Source organism: Amblyomma americanum, chromosome 9 (genome assembly GCF_052857255.1).
Source record: "Amblyomma americanum isolate KBUSLIRL-KWMA chromosome 9, ASM5285725v1, whole genome shotgun sequence".
NCBI lineage: Eukaryota > Metazoa > Arthropoda > Arachnida > Ixodida > Ixodidae > Amblyomma > Amblyomma americanum.
The window spans coordinates 74,050,132-74,064,965 of NC_135505.1; the positions used below are offsets into that span (position 1 = coordinate 74,050,132).

At 50.3% G+C, this 14,834-nt stretch overlaps 2 protein-coding genes and 1 long non-coding RNA gene across 4 annotated transcripts in view; 1 reads left to right on the forward strand and 2 right to left on the reverse strand.

Moving 5' to 3' along the window:
- The window catches only part of LOC144105322 (uncharacterized), a 29,741-nt gene extending 25,991 nt beyond the window's left edge, over positions 1-3,750 (reverse strand). Inside the window, exon 1 of one of the 2 annotated variants that reach the window (XM_077638457.1) lies at positions 3,387-3,721. In XM_077638457.1, coding sequence (XP_077494583.1) covers positions 3,387-3,671 — 285 coding nt within the window. In that variant the 5' untranslated portion in view covers positions 3,672-3,721. Of the gene's footprint in view, positions 1-3,386 lie in introns of both variants that reach the window. The other variant, XM_077638459.1, reaches the window with a different exon arrangement.
- A 1,834-nt stretch (positions 3,751-5,584) lies between these two features.
- LOC144105323 (uncharacterized) overlaps positions 5,585-14,834 on the forward strand; it is a 31,475-nt gene continuing 22,225 nt past the window's right edge. The window contains exon 1 of the long non-coding RNA XR_013308766.1: positions 5,585-5,652. This is a non-coding gene — a long non-coding RNA (uncharacterized LOC144105323). The remainder of the gene's footprint in view (positions 5,653-14,834) is intronic.
- Positions 12,508-14,553, reverse strand: LOC144105321 (uncharacterized). Its single transcript, XM_077638456.1, has 2 exons — positions 12,782-14,553; positions 12,508-12,703 (listed from the first exon to the last, which is right to left on the reverse strand). Exons 1-2 carry the CDS (start codon positions 14,538-14,540, stop codon positions 12,618-12,620), a joined length of 1,845 nt encoding a protein of 614 aa, XP_077494582.1. The 5' UTR covers positions 14,541-14,553; the 3' UTR covers positions 12,508-12,617.

Sequence of the window (14,834 nt, forward strand, 5' to 3'; positions counted from 1 at the left end):
CGCACCTCGTGGAGCAGGCTCCGCAAGCGAAATTAGCCCTTCCTCCTCTGACGTTAGCCGGAGGCGTGGTGTCTGGTGGAGTACGTCACATGTGTACGTCATGGGCCCGCCTTGAAAATGATTCTTTTCTTTCTTTTTCCTACCCGGGATACTTCATGCCGTGGGGGAGGGGGGAGGGGGGGGGGGGGCAGCGTCATGGTTTCTCAACGCTTTCTCTAATTTGCTCCTCGGGTTTCCTTTGGTTTCCTCGCGATTTGTTTCTCTGTGCTTCCTCGCCCTGGTCACTTTTGTTTGTTTCAAGCATTTTTTCACCTTCTCCACTCCCTGCCTTGCCTTCCTCGGTTGGGCATGCAACACAACAGCTTGACCCCCGTCTTTTGCCGGCCTGTGTTCGTCCCCCGCTTCTGCACCGTCATTGCACACTGCTTGGCGGCCTTGCTCCGCTGCGCTCAGAGATGTTTTTTCTGCACTCCGCGCCTTCGATGTTATCTAAGGCGGCTTTGTCTAGGAGGCGCTTTTGCCTAGGATCGTGGTTCGACTCCAGTCGCTGCGTGCACATCCAACGACGAAACAGCGTCGTCGCATTTTTCTCCGCACATTGAACGATCGAGAGACGCGATCGGCTCGACCGCCTCAACACGTTAGCGAGCGCACCCTTAGATATATCTGGTTGTTTTTGTCAGTGACATACCCGGTTAGCGAGCTTCCTTTTCACGACTATTTTTTTGTGCGTGTATGTGTGTGAGAGAGTCCTCCCCGCTGTTTTACGACCGGAGGGGCGGGAGTCGCTTTTGTTCCAAACGTCCGGCAAAACGCGGACCCCGCAACCATCCGGTATTTCTTGGAATTGCACATTTGCGCTTCTCCGTGGGTGTTTGTGTGCTCTGTGCGTTTGTGTCTTTTCTCTGTTCCTAAGCTTCCTGTCTTTCAACGGAGCTGAGAAATGCCAGTACAGCGGCACTGGAGACAGGATGGACGAGCGAGAAGTAGTGTGTGTGCGGAGCGGTCGAGAGTGCGATGGAGGGAAAGGCTCTACGACACTGGGCACACGCACAGAACACGCTGAAGTATACATTAACCGGCAAGAGTAACTAAATACCTTGTTTGGGGGGGGGGGGGGGGAGGGAGCCGCTACGGAAAGCGTGCGTGCAACGAGCAGACGACGCAACGAACTGGCTCCGCCCACCCTTCGCACGTCAGTCAAAACGACGCACCAATGGAATGCCTTTCGCGAGGGTCTTCGAGATGACGTCAACTTGAAGGCTCGGGAGCCAGAGTAGAGATAAGGAGGTTTGCTTCTCGAAGGAAAGAGCGGCCGAGGTTTGATTTGATTTTTTACTGCTTTTCGGGGCGCGCATGGCTCTAGTATTTTGCAGAGGTTATCCTCGATGCCTCATCTATGCACTGGGCTTGTTTGTCTAAAATGCCCAGATCACTGGTCAGTTGCACTTTAAGCTTCGCCTTTAAGAGTGAAACGCGACAGCGTGTCACAGCACTGCCAGGGAGTCCACGGAACGCCAACGCCTGTTCGGCGCGACGCCTTGCCCGTTAGACAAATCGCTCTGCTACGTACAGGGGTAGTCAAAAAATCCTGCAGACCGCTCCGAACGGCCGCGGAGCGGCTCCTCTCCGCTATCGGGGCGCTGTTATCGCACGCTTGTCTCGCCACGCTTGTGTTTCCAGGGTATGTGCAGAGAGGGGGTGATGCCCCCCCCCCCCCCCTCTCTCGCTCTCCTCGATAACGAAGCAGTGAAAAAAACAGTGCGGCGTATGCCTGCAGCGTTCGCTCTTCGCTCTCCGTATTCGGCTGTGGTGCAGCGCGTCGCGGTGCAGATGACCCTTCGCATAAAGTGACGCACTACGCCGGCGGCCGTATTTAGTACGACTTCGTGTGCGTTTTCCTACGTTTCGGTTTCCTTGCGTACGATATAGTGCATTTACCTTCACCTAAGTTCTGTTGCGGCTCTCTGAGCAGTCAACTTTGAATTTTCACGTTCAGTATTTCCAGTATTTTTGTTCAACTTTCTGGAAGCTTAGTACACTCGAACAGGGTTTGAAGACGCACTCTCTGCCTGCATTTCTGAAGAGTTTTTACTGCTTCGTTATTGACAGGTTGTCATCTCGAGTCTTGTGTTAATGAATAGGTTTAGCGTCTTCGCGCAGGCAAAGCAGATGAAGTCGTACTAAATACGGCCGCCAGCATAGTGCGTCACTTTATGCGAATGGTCGTCTGGACCGCGACGCGCTGCACAACAGCCGAATACGGAGAGCGACCAGCGAACGCTGCAGGCGTACGCCGCACTATTTTTTTCACTGCTTCGTTATCGAGGAGAGCGAGAAAGGGGGGGGGGGGGCATCACTCCCTCTCAGCGCATACCCTGGAAACACAAGCGCGGCGAGGTAAGCGTGCGATAACAGCGCCCCGATAGCGGAGAGGAGCCGCTCCGCGGCCGTTCGGAGCGGCCTGCAGGATTTTTTGACTACCCCTGTACGGTGGAACGGACGCGCGGGGCGTCAAACCACGTAGAAGCGCTGCCAGGCGCCTTGCCGAAACGCGCGGGACTCAAGCTGCAGTCGTAGTTCGTCGGAACATCGTTCTCGACAAACCCGATGCCACGAACGCCAGCATAGCTTCCGCGCCGAACGAACGGGCAGCAAGCCGCAAGCTTCGTGGTGAACGCGCTTTGGAAAATGTGCGCTGCGTTGTTCGCCGCTCACCGCGTGATTCCTGCGTGCCCGCACGGCCCCACTGCGCCCGAACGAGACGAGCGGGGGGAGGAGGAGGAGTGCGAGGAGAATTTTTCGTTCATGTCCGACGCCGCCAACGCGGACACCGGCTTTTCTGCGACACGAGCTCCTTAACGCTGTGGCGTTAAAAGAGCGCCCCGAGACACGCCGCCCATATATCAGCATCATGACGAAACTACACAATCAAAGCAAGCCGTCGTGTAGTGTTCCCATTGGCGGAGGCCGCACTCGACAGCTGCCGGGCCACTTCAAACGGCGCGAACAGCTCTTGAAACGCACCGCTGCCAGCGCATACGAAATCCCCGGTGTTGCGATTGAAAAGCAACAAGCATCCATTTTAGCAGCCGGGAGTGATCGCTAGACAGGCAAGATAAGGATCAGCCGATAGCTCGCGGTCTTTCGGCGAACGATCTTACCCGTTATGAGCGCCGGTGTTACAGTGAGCTGTCGCACAGATTGCCACTCTGCATCGCATTCCAGTTACTTCATACGGCACCTGTACACACGTTTTACGTTCGCATTGCATCACGGTTATTGTCATGAAGTCGTGGCCAGACTACGCTTTGAGAATTCTTAAAGAACGAAGCTGGAAATAAACAACAACCCAAACATGGCTGCTCCTTTGTCTCTATGCTTACCTCTCTTCTGAGGAGGTCGCCGACAGTAAATTCCTTCAGGAAAACATCCTCCACGTCAAAGTGGCGGCCATCGAGAGGACAGACGTGGACACCGTCCCGGGCGCTCTGCTCGTAGCAAGACTCGCAAAGCGTGTGCGAGCACGGAAGGAAGGCGCTCCGCTTTCGCACCAGTCCGCAGGCGCCGCAGACGCTGTGCGGTGGAATGGGCTTCACGAAGTGTAGAGGCCTCCAGTCGAGTTCCGCGGAGAACCCGACCAGGGTGTACTGCATGCTTCCAGGAGGCATCACTCACGGCACCCGCCCGCGCGTCTCGAATGTCTGCACGAAGGGAATTTTTACGCCCCCTGACCGCACTCATATCGCTATTTCCTTCCTTTCTGTGCTGGCGATCGCCATGACAACAATCGCGCTGATATCTGCCGGCTCTCAGTCGCAGCATGAGCAAGGCCGCGCATCCAGCGAATGCGGGGCGTTTGAAAGCGTGGGCAGTCGGTTACACAGTTTCTACAGCCTTCTTTCGAGACAACTCATATGTAGACTGAACAGTTTTTTCACAGCTCTTACTAGCTCTTACTCCTCGCATTCGAACGTTTCTTGTTCGTCCGTGATTTCATTATGGCGGCCGCAAATCTTCAGAGGCTTCTGCCGACTTTCTGGCCTGGTCGTCGAGGCGCGCGCTTTTAAGCTTCACCTCCCACAGCTGCTGGGCTGGATTACCCGGCTTTAGATGGTTAGGCTTCTGGGGACATGTCCATGTGACATGTGTTGTCGTTGAGGTGTCGCCGCAGCATTAACACTTGTCTTCGTAAAGAGCGATGTAAGTGGTGTAGGTTGAGATAGGTGTTTCTTTGAAGACGCATTCGGTTTTATTGCTTGTGCTTTTTGAAGCGATACTGAAGCTATAGCTTCACTGCACCGTGTAAAACCGAGGTCACGGGGCCGAGCCGGAGCCGTCAATGCGCATGCGCCGAGCAACAGGTGCGCCGCGCGTGACGTCAGAGCTGCGCCGCTGCCGCTGCCGACTCCGCAGCCCCGCTGCTCGCGTCGTGCATGCGCAGTACGTACGAAATCCTTCACGGATCATCGTAGTGTCTTCGTAGCTAAAACGAAGGAAACACCTTCTGCTGATTAAAGAGCTTTACCACGCGCAACCATGTGTATGAAGCTATCGCGTACACACTTGTTTAACCGGAGCTAAACCGTCAGCACTTTTTTATATTTAATTTTTTTTGCAAGACGCCTGGAAACTCGTGATAGAAATATAAGTGTTGCGCTTCTAAGTTAAACGGGCATGTTCTGGAAGGAAGTCAGTGCAATGCCACCTACCAAGGAATCAGGCCGGTTATCTTAGCATACTGACAGTCGAGCGATTTAAAGTGCTCGTTCCCACATTGAAATCGTATTCGACCGAGTCTGGAATCACCCACGGTGTTAGCCCTGTAACTGTGCTCGCTCTGGTGCTGCTTCGATCGCGGTAGCTGAACCTTTTTCCAGCGTTAACGTAAGAGACCCGCCGCGGTGGCTCAGTGGTTAGGGCGCTCGGCTACTGATCCGGAGCTCCCGGGTTCGAACCCGACCGCGGCGGCTGCGTCTTTATGGAGGCGAAACGCTAAGGCGCCCGTGTGCTGTGGGATGTCAGTGCACGTTAAAGATCCCCAGGTGGTCGAAATTATTCCAGAGCCTTTCCCACTACAGCACCTCTTCCTTTCTTCTTTCACTCCCTCCTACAGCCCTTCCCTTACGGCGAGGTTCAGGTGTCCACCGATATATGAGACAGATACTGCGCCATTTCGTTTCGCCAAAAACAAATTATTATTGTTAATATTGTTATTATTATTAAGGTAAGAACAATATTGGCGAACATGCACAAATGCTGCACGATGTTAGTGCGCGTTCAATGTGGCGAAAAGAGAAGACCCTGCGCCGTAACACTGCGAGGATAAACATGAAAAGGCATTCGCTGATTGCAAGAAAGAAGTAGTTTTCGCAGTTCCCTTATCGTGTGGTAATCGAACATGGACGGATAGGCCGCTGCCTGAATGGCAGGTTACAAGCCAGCACACCAAGGATATCAATAATGGTTTGAAAAGGAAGCTATAGAAACAGGTGTTCTTTTGGAAGTGCAGTGCTGACCTGGGCAAAAGCAACGTTCTCGGACGATACAAGCATCAGCTTCTGCGCCAATTTTACGAACCGAGTTAACCCGTCCCACAGATGGGGACTGCGTCAGCGCCCCGTCTGTAGATCTGAAAAGACAATGGATTAGGTTTGTAGATTGGTTGCAATATAAAGAAACTTGCTTCTTTGTCGGAATTTTTTTGTTTTTATGAATACGACGAAGTTCTAGAAAGGTTGTTCAAAATTAAACTTTTGTTTTACTATTTTTAACTACCCAGAGCAGTACACAAAAGTCATTGCCGTAAATCGGTTATACGGTCAGGCGGACACGTAATGAGAAAAACTGTAATTGTCATCTGAATACTTAACTATAATTGATGAAATAACTTTTTAATCACATTACTTCGCGTGATTGTTTATATAAAAGACTTCGAAGCAGTGGCATATAGTGCACAATTTTTTGTGAACGTCTGTGCCCTGAAATATGCGCGTGTAATATCTGGGCCCAAACTGTGCAATTACGCTTGCGAGATCTCGGTGCTCGGCATCAGGCTTCGTCCCGATGTGACGCAGCTGTTGCGTATGGCGCTCCGCCTGACAAGAATGTGTCGATGCAGGCGACGGTTCCGAAGTTTCGCTCTTCGCCAACATTTCGTTACAGCGGCGCTTGACCGCACGCGGAGTCGAAAGCGGAACCATGTCTTATCACCCACTCTTGCAGCCAGCGCTTAAACAGCGCTCGCCCAGGGCCGCGGGCACAGCGATTCCTCGGTTGGGCTGGCAGATAACGATAAGTTATCAACCTCGCCTGCAACGCCACAGTCTAGTCAGGCGGAGAGCGTTACGCAACTGCTGCGTCACACCTGGGAGGTGCCTCAAGCTGACTGAACGCCGCTGTCTCAGATGCGTAATTACACGGCTTGAGCTGAAAGTTTAAACGTGTGTATCTCAGGGCGCAGGCATGCTACTTAAATTGTACAAAACAGATTTCACTTTGAATTCCACGGCTTATAAATTTTATTTATGAATACGCAAGGTAACAGCAATGAATGAAAAGTTAATAGAGGAACTGTAGGTAATTACTCAGCTCGCGATGAAAACTTTTTTCACTGCGACTTTTCTCAAATTACTTTTCTGTACTGCTGCGATATTTGTTAAGCCATTAAAGCTCAACTTTCAACGCCCTCTAAGTTGCGCGTGCAGCAATGAGCTCTTTCAGCTAATGTCCGCACTACTGTCTGTGCCTCATTCTACTCTGTCCCATTTTTGGTGCTTCTAATTTTAGGTGGGATCTTCACAGCACGCACACATTACGCATTTGTCGCCTTCACTTAATTTCGCCCTGAAATTTGTTCATCGGTTCTAATAGAATACATCAAAGGCCAATTTTAGCAGACTCGTTCTTGGTCCAGTTTTGTTTAAATGATGTCAACATGCGTTGATTGTTATTCTTTGCATTTAAGCACTTGGCCTCCTTAAATGCATCCTATTTTCTAAGCTCTAGAACTTTTCAATTTCACATTCCTTACTGTGAGCACTGACTTTAGGAACACCTAAACACAACCAGAGAAATGTTTCAAACGATAGGAAAATGCGTTAACGCAGTAAGCAGTTTAATATCCGGCGCTATTGAAACTAACAATGCGCCATTTCAATTTCCTTTTCGCGCATATACTGAACAATCGGGAATTTCAGGCACCTGTTCATATATTGATATGTGTGTGTTAAACTATTTACTCTTTCATTAAAGGCATTACTTTTGATGTTACATTTTGGCCCATCTTTCCTTCGTGCCTTCTTCATATAACCTTCCTGTACACTACTTTTTTAGTGCATGAAAGCTAGTCTCCTGCAATTCACTATGCACACATATTTTAAAGACGTCCGAAGTGTGAGAAGGAATTAACGGCACGTATCGTCAACTGGACACCGGCGGTTGGGAAATATAGACAGCAAAGCCGACTGTGCTCACAACAGCGAAGACTAGTGCTTCACAAGACTGCAGCGTAGGACAGCTTGCGCAGAGAGCGTCACAACTTATGCAGGGGTCCCCATCGAACGCCACCTCCTCCTGACCGTCCGGTGACTGGCGAATTTTGTTTCACAGCGATGTTCGAGCGCAGCGCGTCGGTGTAATCACGTCTGTAGAGTCAGTGCTAAAATTTTCAGAGTTGAGTATTCATTTTCTCTATGCCGCCGCGCAAGGAAGGAATATGGCCGCCACTTCCCAGTGCCGCTACAAAAGCTGGAACGAGCCTTCCCACGTAACTTGCATAAAGCGCGCCCTTCCAACAACGTTGTTCTAGGACCTGCATAAGTTCACAATGTGCTGCCCAAACAAGGTTCAAAAGTTATTCTTTCCTGTTCCTTGGGTTAGTTCACGACGTCGTCGATGCAAGTTTTGTGAGCTGCGCATGTTCTTAAATGATCGCCTAAAAACACGACGTTGCGAATGGAGATACGCATGACGTCACAACGGTTATTGTTTGACTGCGAAGACTATCCAGCGGCAGCTATATCATCGTCAGGCCCGAACAAACATTTCAACGTTAACCCAAACATTAAGGCGGAAGCCTCTAATGGCTCATACACGCAGTGTCCGTCCGTCCGTCCGACCGTGTCACTCTTCAACTCGATAAGAAAAAAAATCTTTGTGCCCAATAGGATGCCAACCACCATCCTTCAGTTTCCCAGCTGAGCGTGCTAGCGACTACGCTACTTCCTGCCAACGCATATGTAGTTCTCCTTGTTTTAGGACGCTCGAGAGTGTTTGCAAAAAGGCGTCGAATCAGATGGATGCCTCTAAAATGCCCTGAGGTGTCTCCAGCATTTAAGATTCACACACACTTGTATACTTAACATCTTAACCACACATCAGTGACACAAGCAGCGACACCGCGCTAAAGGCTGTCGCCTCATCTCACTTTAGGTCAAATAACGCCCCCTGATTTTTTTTTTTACCTCAAGCATTGGCGGCCGCGTTATATTCACACAAAATATGGCAGTCGTAGCTGCAAGATTTCTTCGCTTATTGGTTTTCTCTGTGATTTCCGCTCAGGCTAATTAGCTTACATAAAGTAGGCAACAACGTTTTATGGAGTATATTTAATTAAATATAAGGACGGCATAATGTGCAACTGAATCAAAATTACAAGAAATCTCTTGCAAAAGTGCGAGCGACTTTGGAGCTGTTTCGACGCTGCGGGCAGGAACCTGGTCTAGACACATCCCCCAGCCATGGAGGCTGCTCAGAGCGCCCATATCGTTTCGCAATTTATGTGAGGAAACTGACTACGTGGGAGCACCGGGAGTACATTCCGAATCTGGAGGCGTGGAGAGGACAGAGGCATTCTGGCAAACCTTCCAGTGACTCTAATCGTGTCTGCGAAGGGGGTCGAAAGGCAGATGTGCGCGCAAAGGCGCTTTGCCGAGCGATGGGGAGCACACTAAAGGGATGTGTGTTACGTCATTGTGGCATTATGGAATGCAAGATAGCGTGGGAGAAAAAACAGCTACTCCAAGATCGGAAAGCACGTTTGTCAATTATAACTTTACACAGCTCATGAAGCTGTTGAAGTGGGCAGCGAAGACAAGGATGAAAGAAAAATCCTACAAATTCACTTGGACACGCAATAGAAAAGTATTCAAGAAGGCAATGGAGGAAGATTCACTCATCCATATAACATTTGATGACGACGTGCAAAACCTTCGAATATTACTCATTAGACACTTAATAGACAAACCGTCGTGCTTATCTCACTTGTTGGAGCGACTGCGCCGGTGGGGCGTTGATCGCGGTTTCCAACCCCGGAGCGGGAAGACTCTTTAACTACGAAGTTTCTGTGGAAGCTGTATAGCTTTAAGTTTTAACCGCATGGCTGCGTTTGGACGGATTCTGGTCAGTAATTACCTCCTTATTACAGATCGGAAAGTGTTTCAATCAAGGAAACAAGATCTACATAATGTCAATCGTGTTGTGTTTACGGGAGATATTTAAAGTACTGGATTAGGAACGCTTAGAGAAAAAGCTGATGCAGAATACCTGTCAATCTCGGACTTGATGATACCATTGCTTTGCGCATGAGTGCTTTGCAAAGGATGATCGAGCACAGACAGTCACCGTTGATCCGGATAAAGACAGGGAATAAATTGGCAGGTTAAGAATGGGTCGAGTTAAACTGCCCCGCACTCTCAGCTGCTGAATATCAGTTTACCATTATCCCTTAAGAGAACAGTATTTAAGGCCTCTGTCTTGCTGCTACTAATCCATGCAGCAGAGCCGTGGAGGCCGACAAAAAGGGCTAAACTTAATTTGAATACAACACAGCGAGGTGTGGAAAAATCAATGATTAGTGTAACGTTAAGAGACGGGGAGGGACCCGAACTGGTCAGGGAACAAATACGAAATTATATTGTCCCTGTAGAAATAGACCACAAGAAATGCGGCCAGTTCAGAGCACGCATTGCGAAGGCAGGATATCTGTAAGTGCGACGGACAGTACTCCAAAAGAAGGTGGCGGAAGGTAATGTGGCCGGCGAGGTGAGGGAGTTTACCGGAATGTGATCTCCGCTCTGGCAAAGGTCAGTATTATTGGTTGGTATATTAGAGAGGCCTTTGCCGGAGAGTAGACGTGTTTATGATGATGATGATGATGACCTGTCTTGGTTTGGTTTGACGCCACGACACAATCAGGCGGACCACAAAACTTCTCCGGATGCCAGCATTGCCTTGAGGCGAGTGCATACATCAGACCGAAGGCTTCGATGGTGGTCGCCTTCTGATCGACTGGAATTGTTTTGCGCCTTTCTTTTCCCCCGGAGTGATACCGGCCGGACCTTGATACCGTGAAGCACACCGGGGTACACGATTTTAACAGTCAGACCATGTTGCTAAACCAGCAGCTAAACGCTGCTCAACAGCAGACGAACAGACCGTGATCGTAAAGGGCCGTGTGTTCCGAGGAGGTTCGAGCACGGGGCATTGCTACTTGCCATATGCAGTCAATACGCCAGTTCTCTGTATCGTTTAAAAAAAGACTTCCGCGGGGCTAAATGGCTGACGGAGTGCATTGGATCTTCGTTATATAACGTCGTATACTCGTAAAAAAATTGTAATTCGTAGAAACCAGATATGAAATACATAGGCGCCTACAGTAATTTCCGAAGGGTGTCGGTGTGCGATCTTCATACGAATTATTTGCTAATAAAACGTTCCGGTGTAACAATGTAGTGCTGCATGTCTCCTTCCCGCATTGCGCAGCATGCCGCTAGTTGGTATTTTTTTGCCGGGAAATATATCTGCACAGCCCAGTCGAAATCATGAGGAAGAAGTGCACGTGCGTAGGGCATGTGATGCGAAGTCGAGATAACCGAAGGGGCTCTAATAATTATAGTCGCAATACGCCTGGGATGTTAAAGCACACCGGTTCACGAATATTGTCCTTCAAGAACTTTTTTAATGCGGTTTATAAAAGCTGCTTTATCTATGGCCAATTTTTGAATTTCAGCGTCCTCGCGCCTTTCCCTCTCCTCTCGCCACTTTTTGCACGCTGGAAGGTCGGCGCTCCACGGCCGGCCCCACCTCTGGGAGCAGAACTTCCTGACTACGCGGCTTATTGGCCGCGGTCATGGTGCACGGTAGCTGCCTCACGTCTGAAAGAATCTAACCAACACCCACCTCTCAACTTGTACACGCAGGTGCGAGCGACGGAGGAGGGTGCGGGCATGAAAAAGTCGCCGGGAAGGGCTCGACAACTTGAGCGCGTGATCGTGGCTCCTCTGCTGCGAGTGGTAGTGTATTATTTGACTCAGGTTTTCATGAGAACGCAATGAAGTGATTGCGCGAGTTCATGTGCTTTCTTCGGAAGGTGACTCAGGGCCCCTTTACGGGTAACAGATTGTGGTACCAGTAGATGGCGAGCACAGCAGCGGCGACAGAAAATCAGCTGGGCGGAAGAGGTTAAGAAGTTTGCGAGGATACAATGGCCGTAGCTGGGACAGGACAGGGTTAAGCGGAGAGACACGGGAGGGGCCTTATCTCTGCAGTGGGCGTAAACATACCAAGACTGAATAACCCAACAACTGAGGACTGGGAGGCGGCGCTGTCCGGCTCGCATTCCGAGGAGCAGCTTTGGCTGGTGGGCCTTGCAAGAGAGGAGACAAAAGTCAATACTGGCTCCTGCAATGAGGGCCCGACCAAACATTCTGTCCAATAAACGTTTCGCTCTCTCCCTCTCTCTGGGCGTAAATACGCTGATGATGATTATCTTCAAGAGTTCACACACACCTCCGGAATTTTCGCATGCAGCGCATTTGGGGACAGCGTCTGTATAGCGCGAACTTCCGTATTCAAACTGTCGGACGTTTGGTGGTCCTCAGATCGGGGCTGTTTGCAGAGTCCGCGGGGAGTTGTGAACCGCTCTGTGACGTCAGAGTCAGGCGACGTCTCAAGACAGCGCGTTCCACACCGGTTGCTGACAAAGGCGAGATGAAGCGCACTGTGGTTGTAGGGGGTGCTAACACCGTGGTGGAGCGCCCGCCTACAACGAAAAGACGAGAGAAGCGCGAGACGCGTGCAATGGGTCTTCACGGAGTTCATTTCTGTCTAGACGCCAGGAGCTTAAAGGGAGCACGCCCGTCTGGACGGCCTGCTTGTCCGTGCCACAAATACGCGTCTCGACGGGACAAAAAAGAATGAGGGAAAGCTACCCGTGGTACATCAACGGGCAAAGAAACATATCCTGAATTTCGTGTGTTATGCTAATGCTCCCGAAGCCTGTGTATTACAAAGCTTGCATGAATACCAACCACAGTAAACAATCTGCTTCTACCAAACGCAAATTAAATACGTTACCGTCACGGTTCATTCAGAAAAGAGAACATACCATATAATTTTTAAGTAACTTGGGTCAAAATGTCAAATACAAAGAGAATCAAGTTCATGGTCGCTAATGTTTCGGCAATTCTGGTAGGTTCGCACACAACGCTAAATCAACAACCTCCGGGCAGGACAATTATATTTTTATTTCTCCTTAAGATCCCACTCCTAAATGTGTGTGTCCACGGAGCTCCATCGCAGCGATGCTGACGTGGTCGCTGTACACATATTCCGGCTTAAATCTCGGAAGCAGCTCGAACTTCATCCGAAGCTGGTCGTTTTCCACGTAAACCCCCGCGGATGAGACCCTCGAGAAAAAAACCTGCAACAGTAAAATATAGATCTTGTGCACGTCCCTCTTGCGGCCGTTGAAGAAATGGATGGGAACCACTATACACACCTCCTTCGCTCTGCCGTTCTTCTCCTCCCTTTGGATGCACGACACGAAGTTTGATTATTTTCTCTAACGGCCACTCAACAACGTCGTCCATGTCGCCCTGGTGCAGGCGGAAGAACGCACGCAGCCATATACGTCCATTCAAGGCGTCGTATCGAAAACAGACACTGGGGGACATGCAGTAGCCTCGGAGGTATACACGCTCGCACTCATATTCAGCCCAAACTCGCTTACGCGCTCCTGCTTCGAGTGAGTTGACACCCTTGACGACAAACTCGCACACCGATGCCAGTGGGTCAGGTTGTTTTGGCACTGCTTTGTCCATGCGTCCCATTGCACTGCTGCTTTCTCCCACTTGTTCCGTGGCCCCCTCGGCGCCTCCTGCAACATTTGAAGGCTCGTCCCGCTTTTCTGTGGCCACTTTTGCCAACTCATCTCTGAGCACCTTTTCCAGTGCATTCACACTGTTGCAGATGGTGTTCATAGCCTCGCTGCTTGCAATCAAACGCCCTTTCGTCTCTTCACTTCGCGCGGCTATTTCGTCCGAGCATTTCTTCAAAGACTCACGATGCTCTGTTCTGACTTGTACCACTTCTTGCCTCACTGTGTCCTGCATGCTACTAATGCCCAGTCTGAGTTCTTCTGTCAGTGTTTCGTTGCAGGTGAACAGCGCGGCTATTTCGTCCGAGAATTTCTTCAAAGACTCACGATGCTCTGTTCTGACTTGTACCACTTCTTGCCTCACTGTCTCCTGCATGCTACTAATGCCCAGTCTGAGTTCTTCTGTCAGTGTTTCGTTGCAGGTGAACAGCGCGGCTATTTCGTCCGAGCATTTCTTCAAAGACTCACGATGCTCTGTTCTGACTTGTACCACTTCTTGCCTCACTGTGTCCTGCATGCTACTAATGCCCAGTCTGAGTTCTTCTGTCAGTGTTTCGTTGCAGGTGAACAGCGCGGCTATTTCGTCCGAGCATTTCTTCAAAGACTCACGATGCTCTGTTCTGACTTGTACCACTTCTTGCCTCACTGTGTCCTGCATGCTACTAATGCCCAGTCTGAGTTCTTCTGTCAGTGTTTCGTTGCAGGTGAACAGCGCGGCTATTTCGTCCGAGCATTTCTTCAAAGACTCACGATGCTCTGTTCTGACTTGTACCACTTCTTGCCTCACTGTGTCCTGCATGCTACTAATGCCCAGTCTGAGTTCTTCTGTCAGTGTTTCGTTGCAGGTGAACAGCGCGGCTATTTCGTCCGAGCATTTCTTCAAAGACTCACGATGCTCTGTTCTGACTTGTACCACTTCTTGCCTCACTGTGTCCTGCATGCTACTAATGCCCAGTCTGAGTTCTTCTGTCAGTGTTTCGTTGCAGGTGAACAGCGCGGCTATTTCGTCCGAGCATTTCTTCAAAGACTCACGATGCTCTGTTCTGACTTGTACCACTTCTTGCCTCACTGTGTCCTGCATGCTACTAATGCCCAGTCTGAGTTCTTCTGTCAGTGTTTTGTTGCAGGTGAACAGCGCGGCTATTTCGTCTGAGCATTTTTTCACAAAGTCACGATGCTCTCTTCTGGCTTGTACCCCTTCTGTGCTTAAAGTGTCCTTCACATCAATAATTCCCAGTCTGAGTTCCTCTCTCAGTGCTTCTTGGCAGCTGTTCACACCGTGAACTACTTCGTTGAGTCGGTCGCCATTGGCGCCAGTTGCGACGAGCACCTGCTCCATGAGCGCCTTCAGTTCACCGGCCTGCGCTTCTAAGGATTGCATGGCGGATGTCAGCAGCGCCTTGCGGCCTGAATCCCCCTGGCATTCCAATCCAGCAGGCGTCGAAGTTGTAGCGCAGCACTCCGACTCCAAGTGCGCGCACACATCAGTGCAAAGAACTCTGGCCGAACACTTTGGGCAGCGGATGGAATGGTGCCGGCATTCACGACGGAAGTGCTGGCCGATCTGCGATGCAGGCAGAACTGCACTGCAGGCACTTCCTTCGTTCCAACATTTCACCTGCAAGATTAAAACATGGGTCGTATTCTCAGCAATCGTCACTGCGTCTCCGAGCAT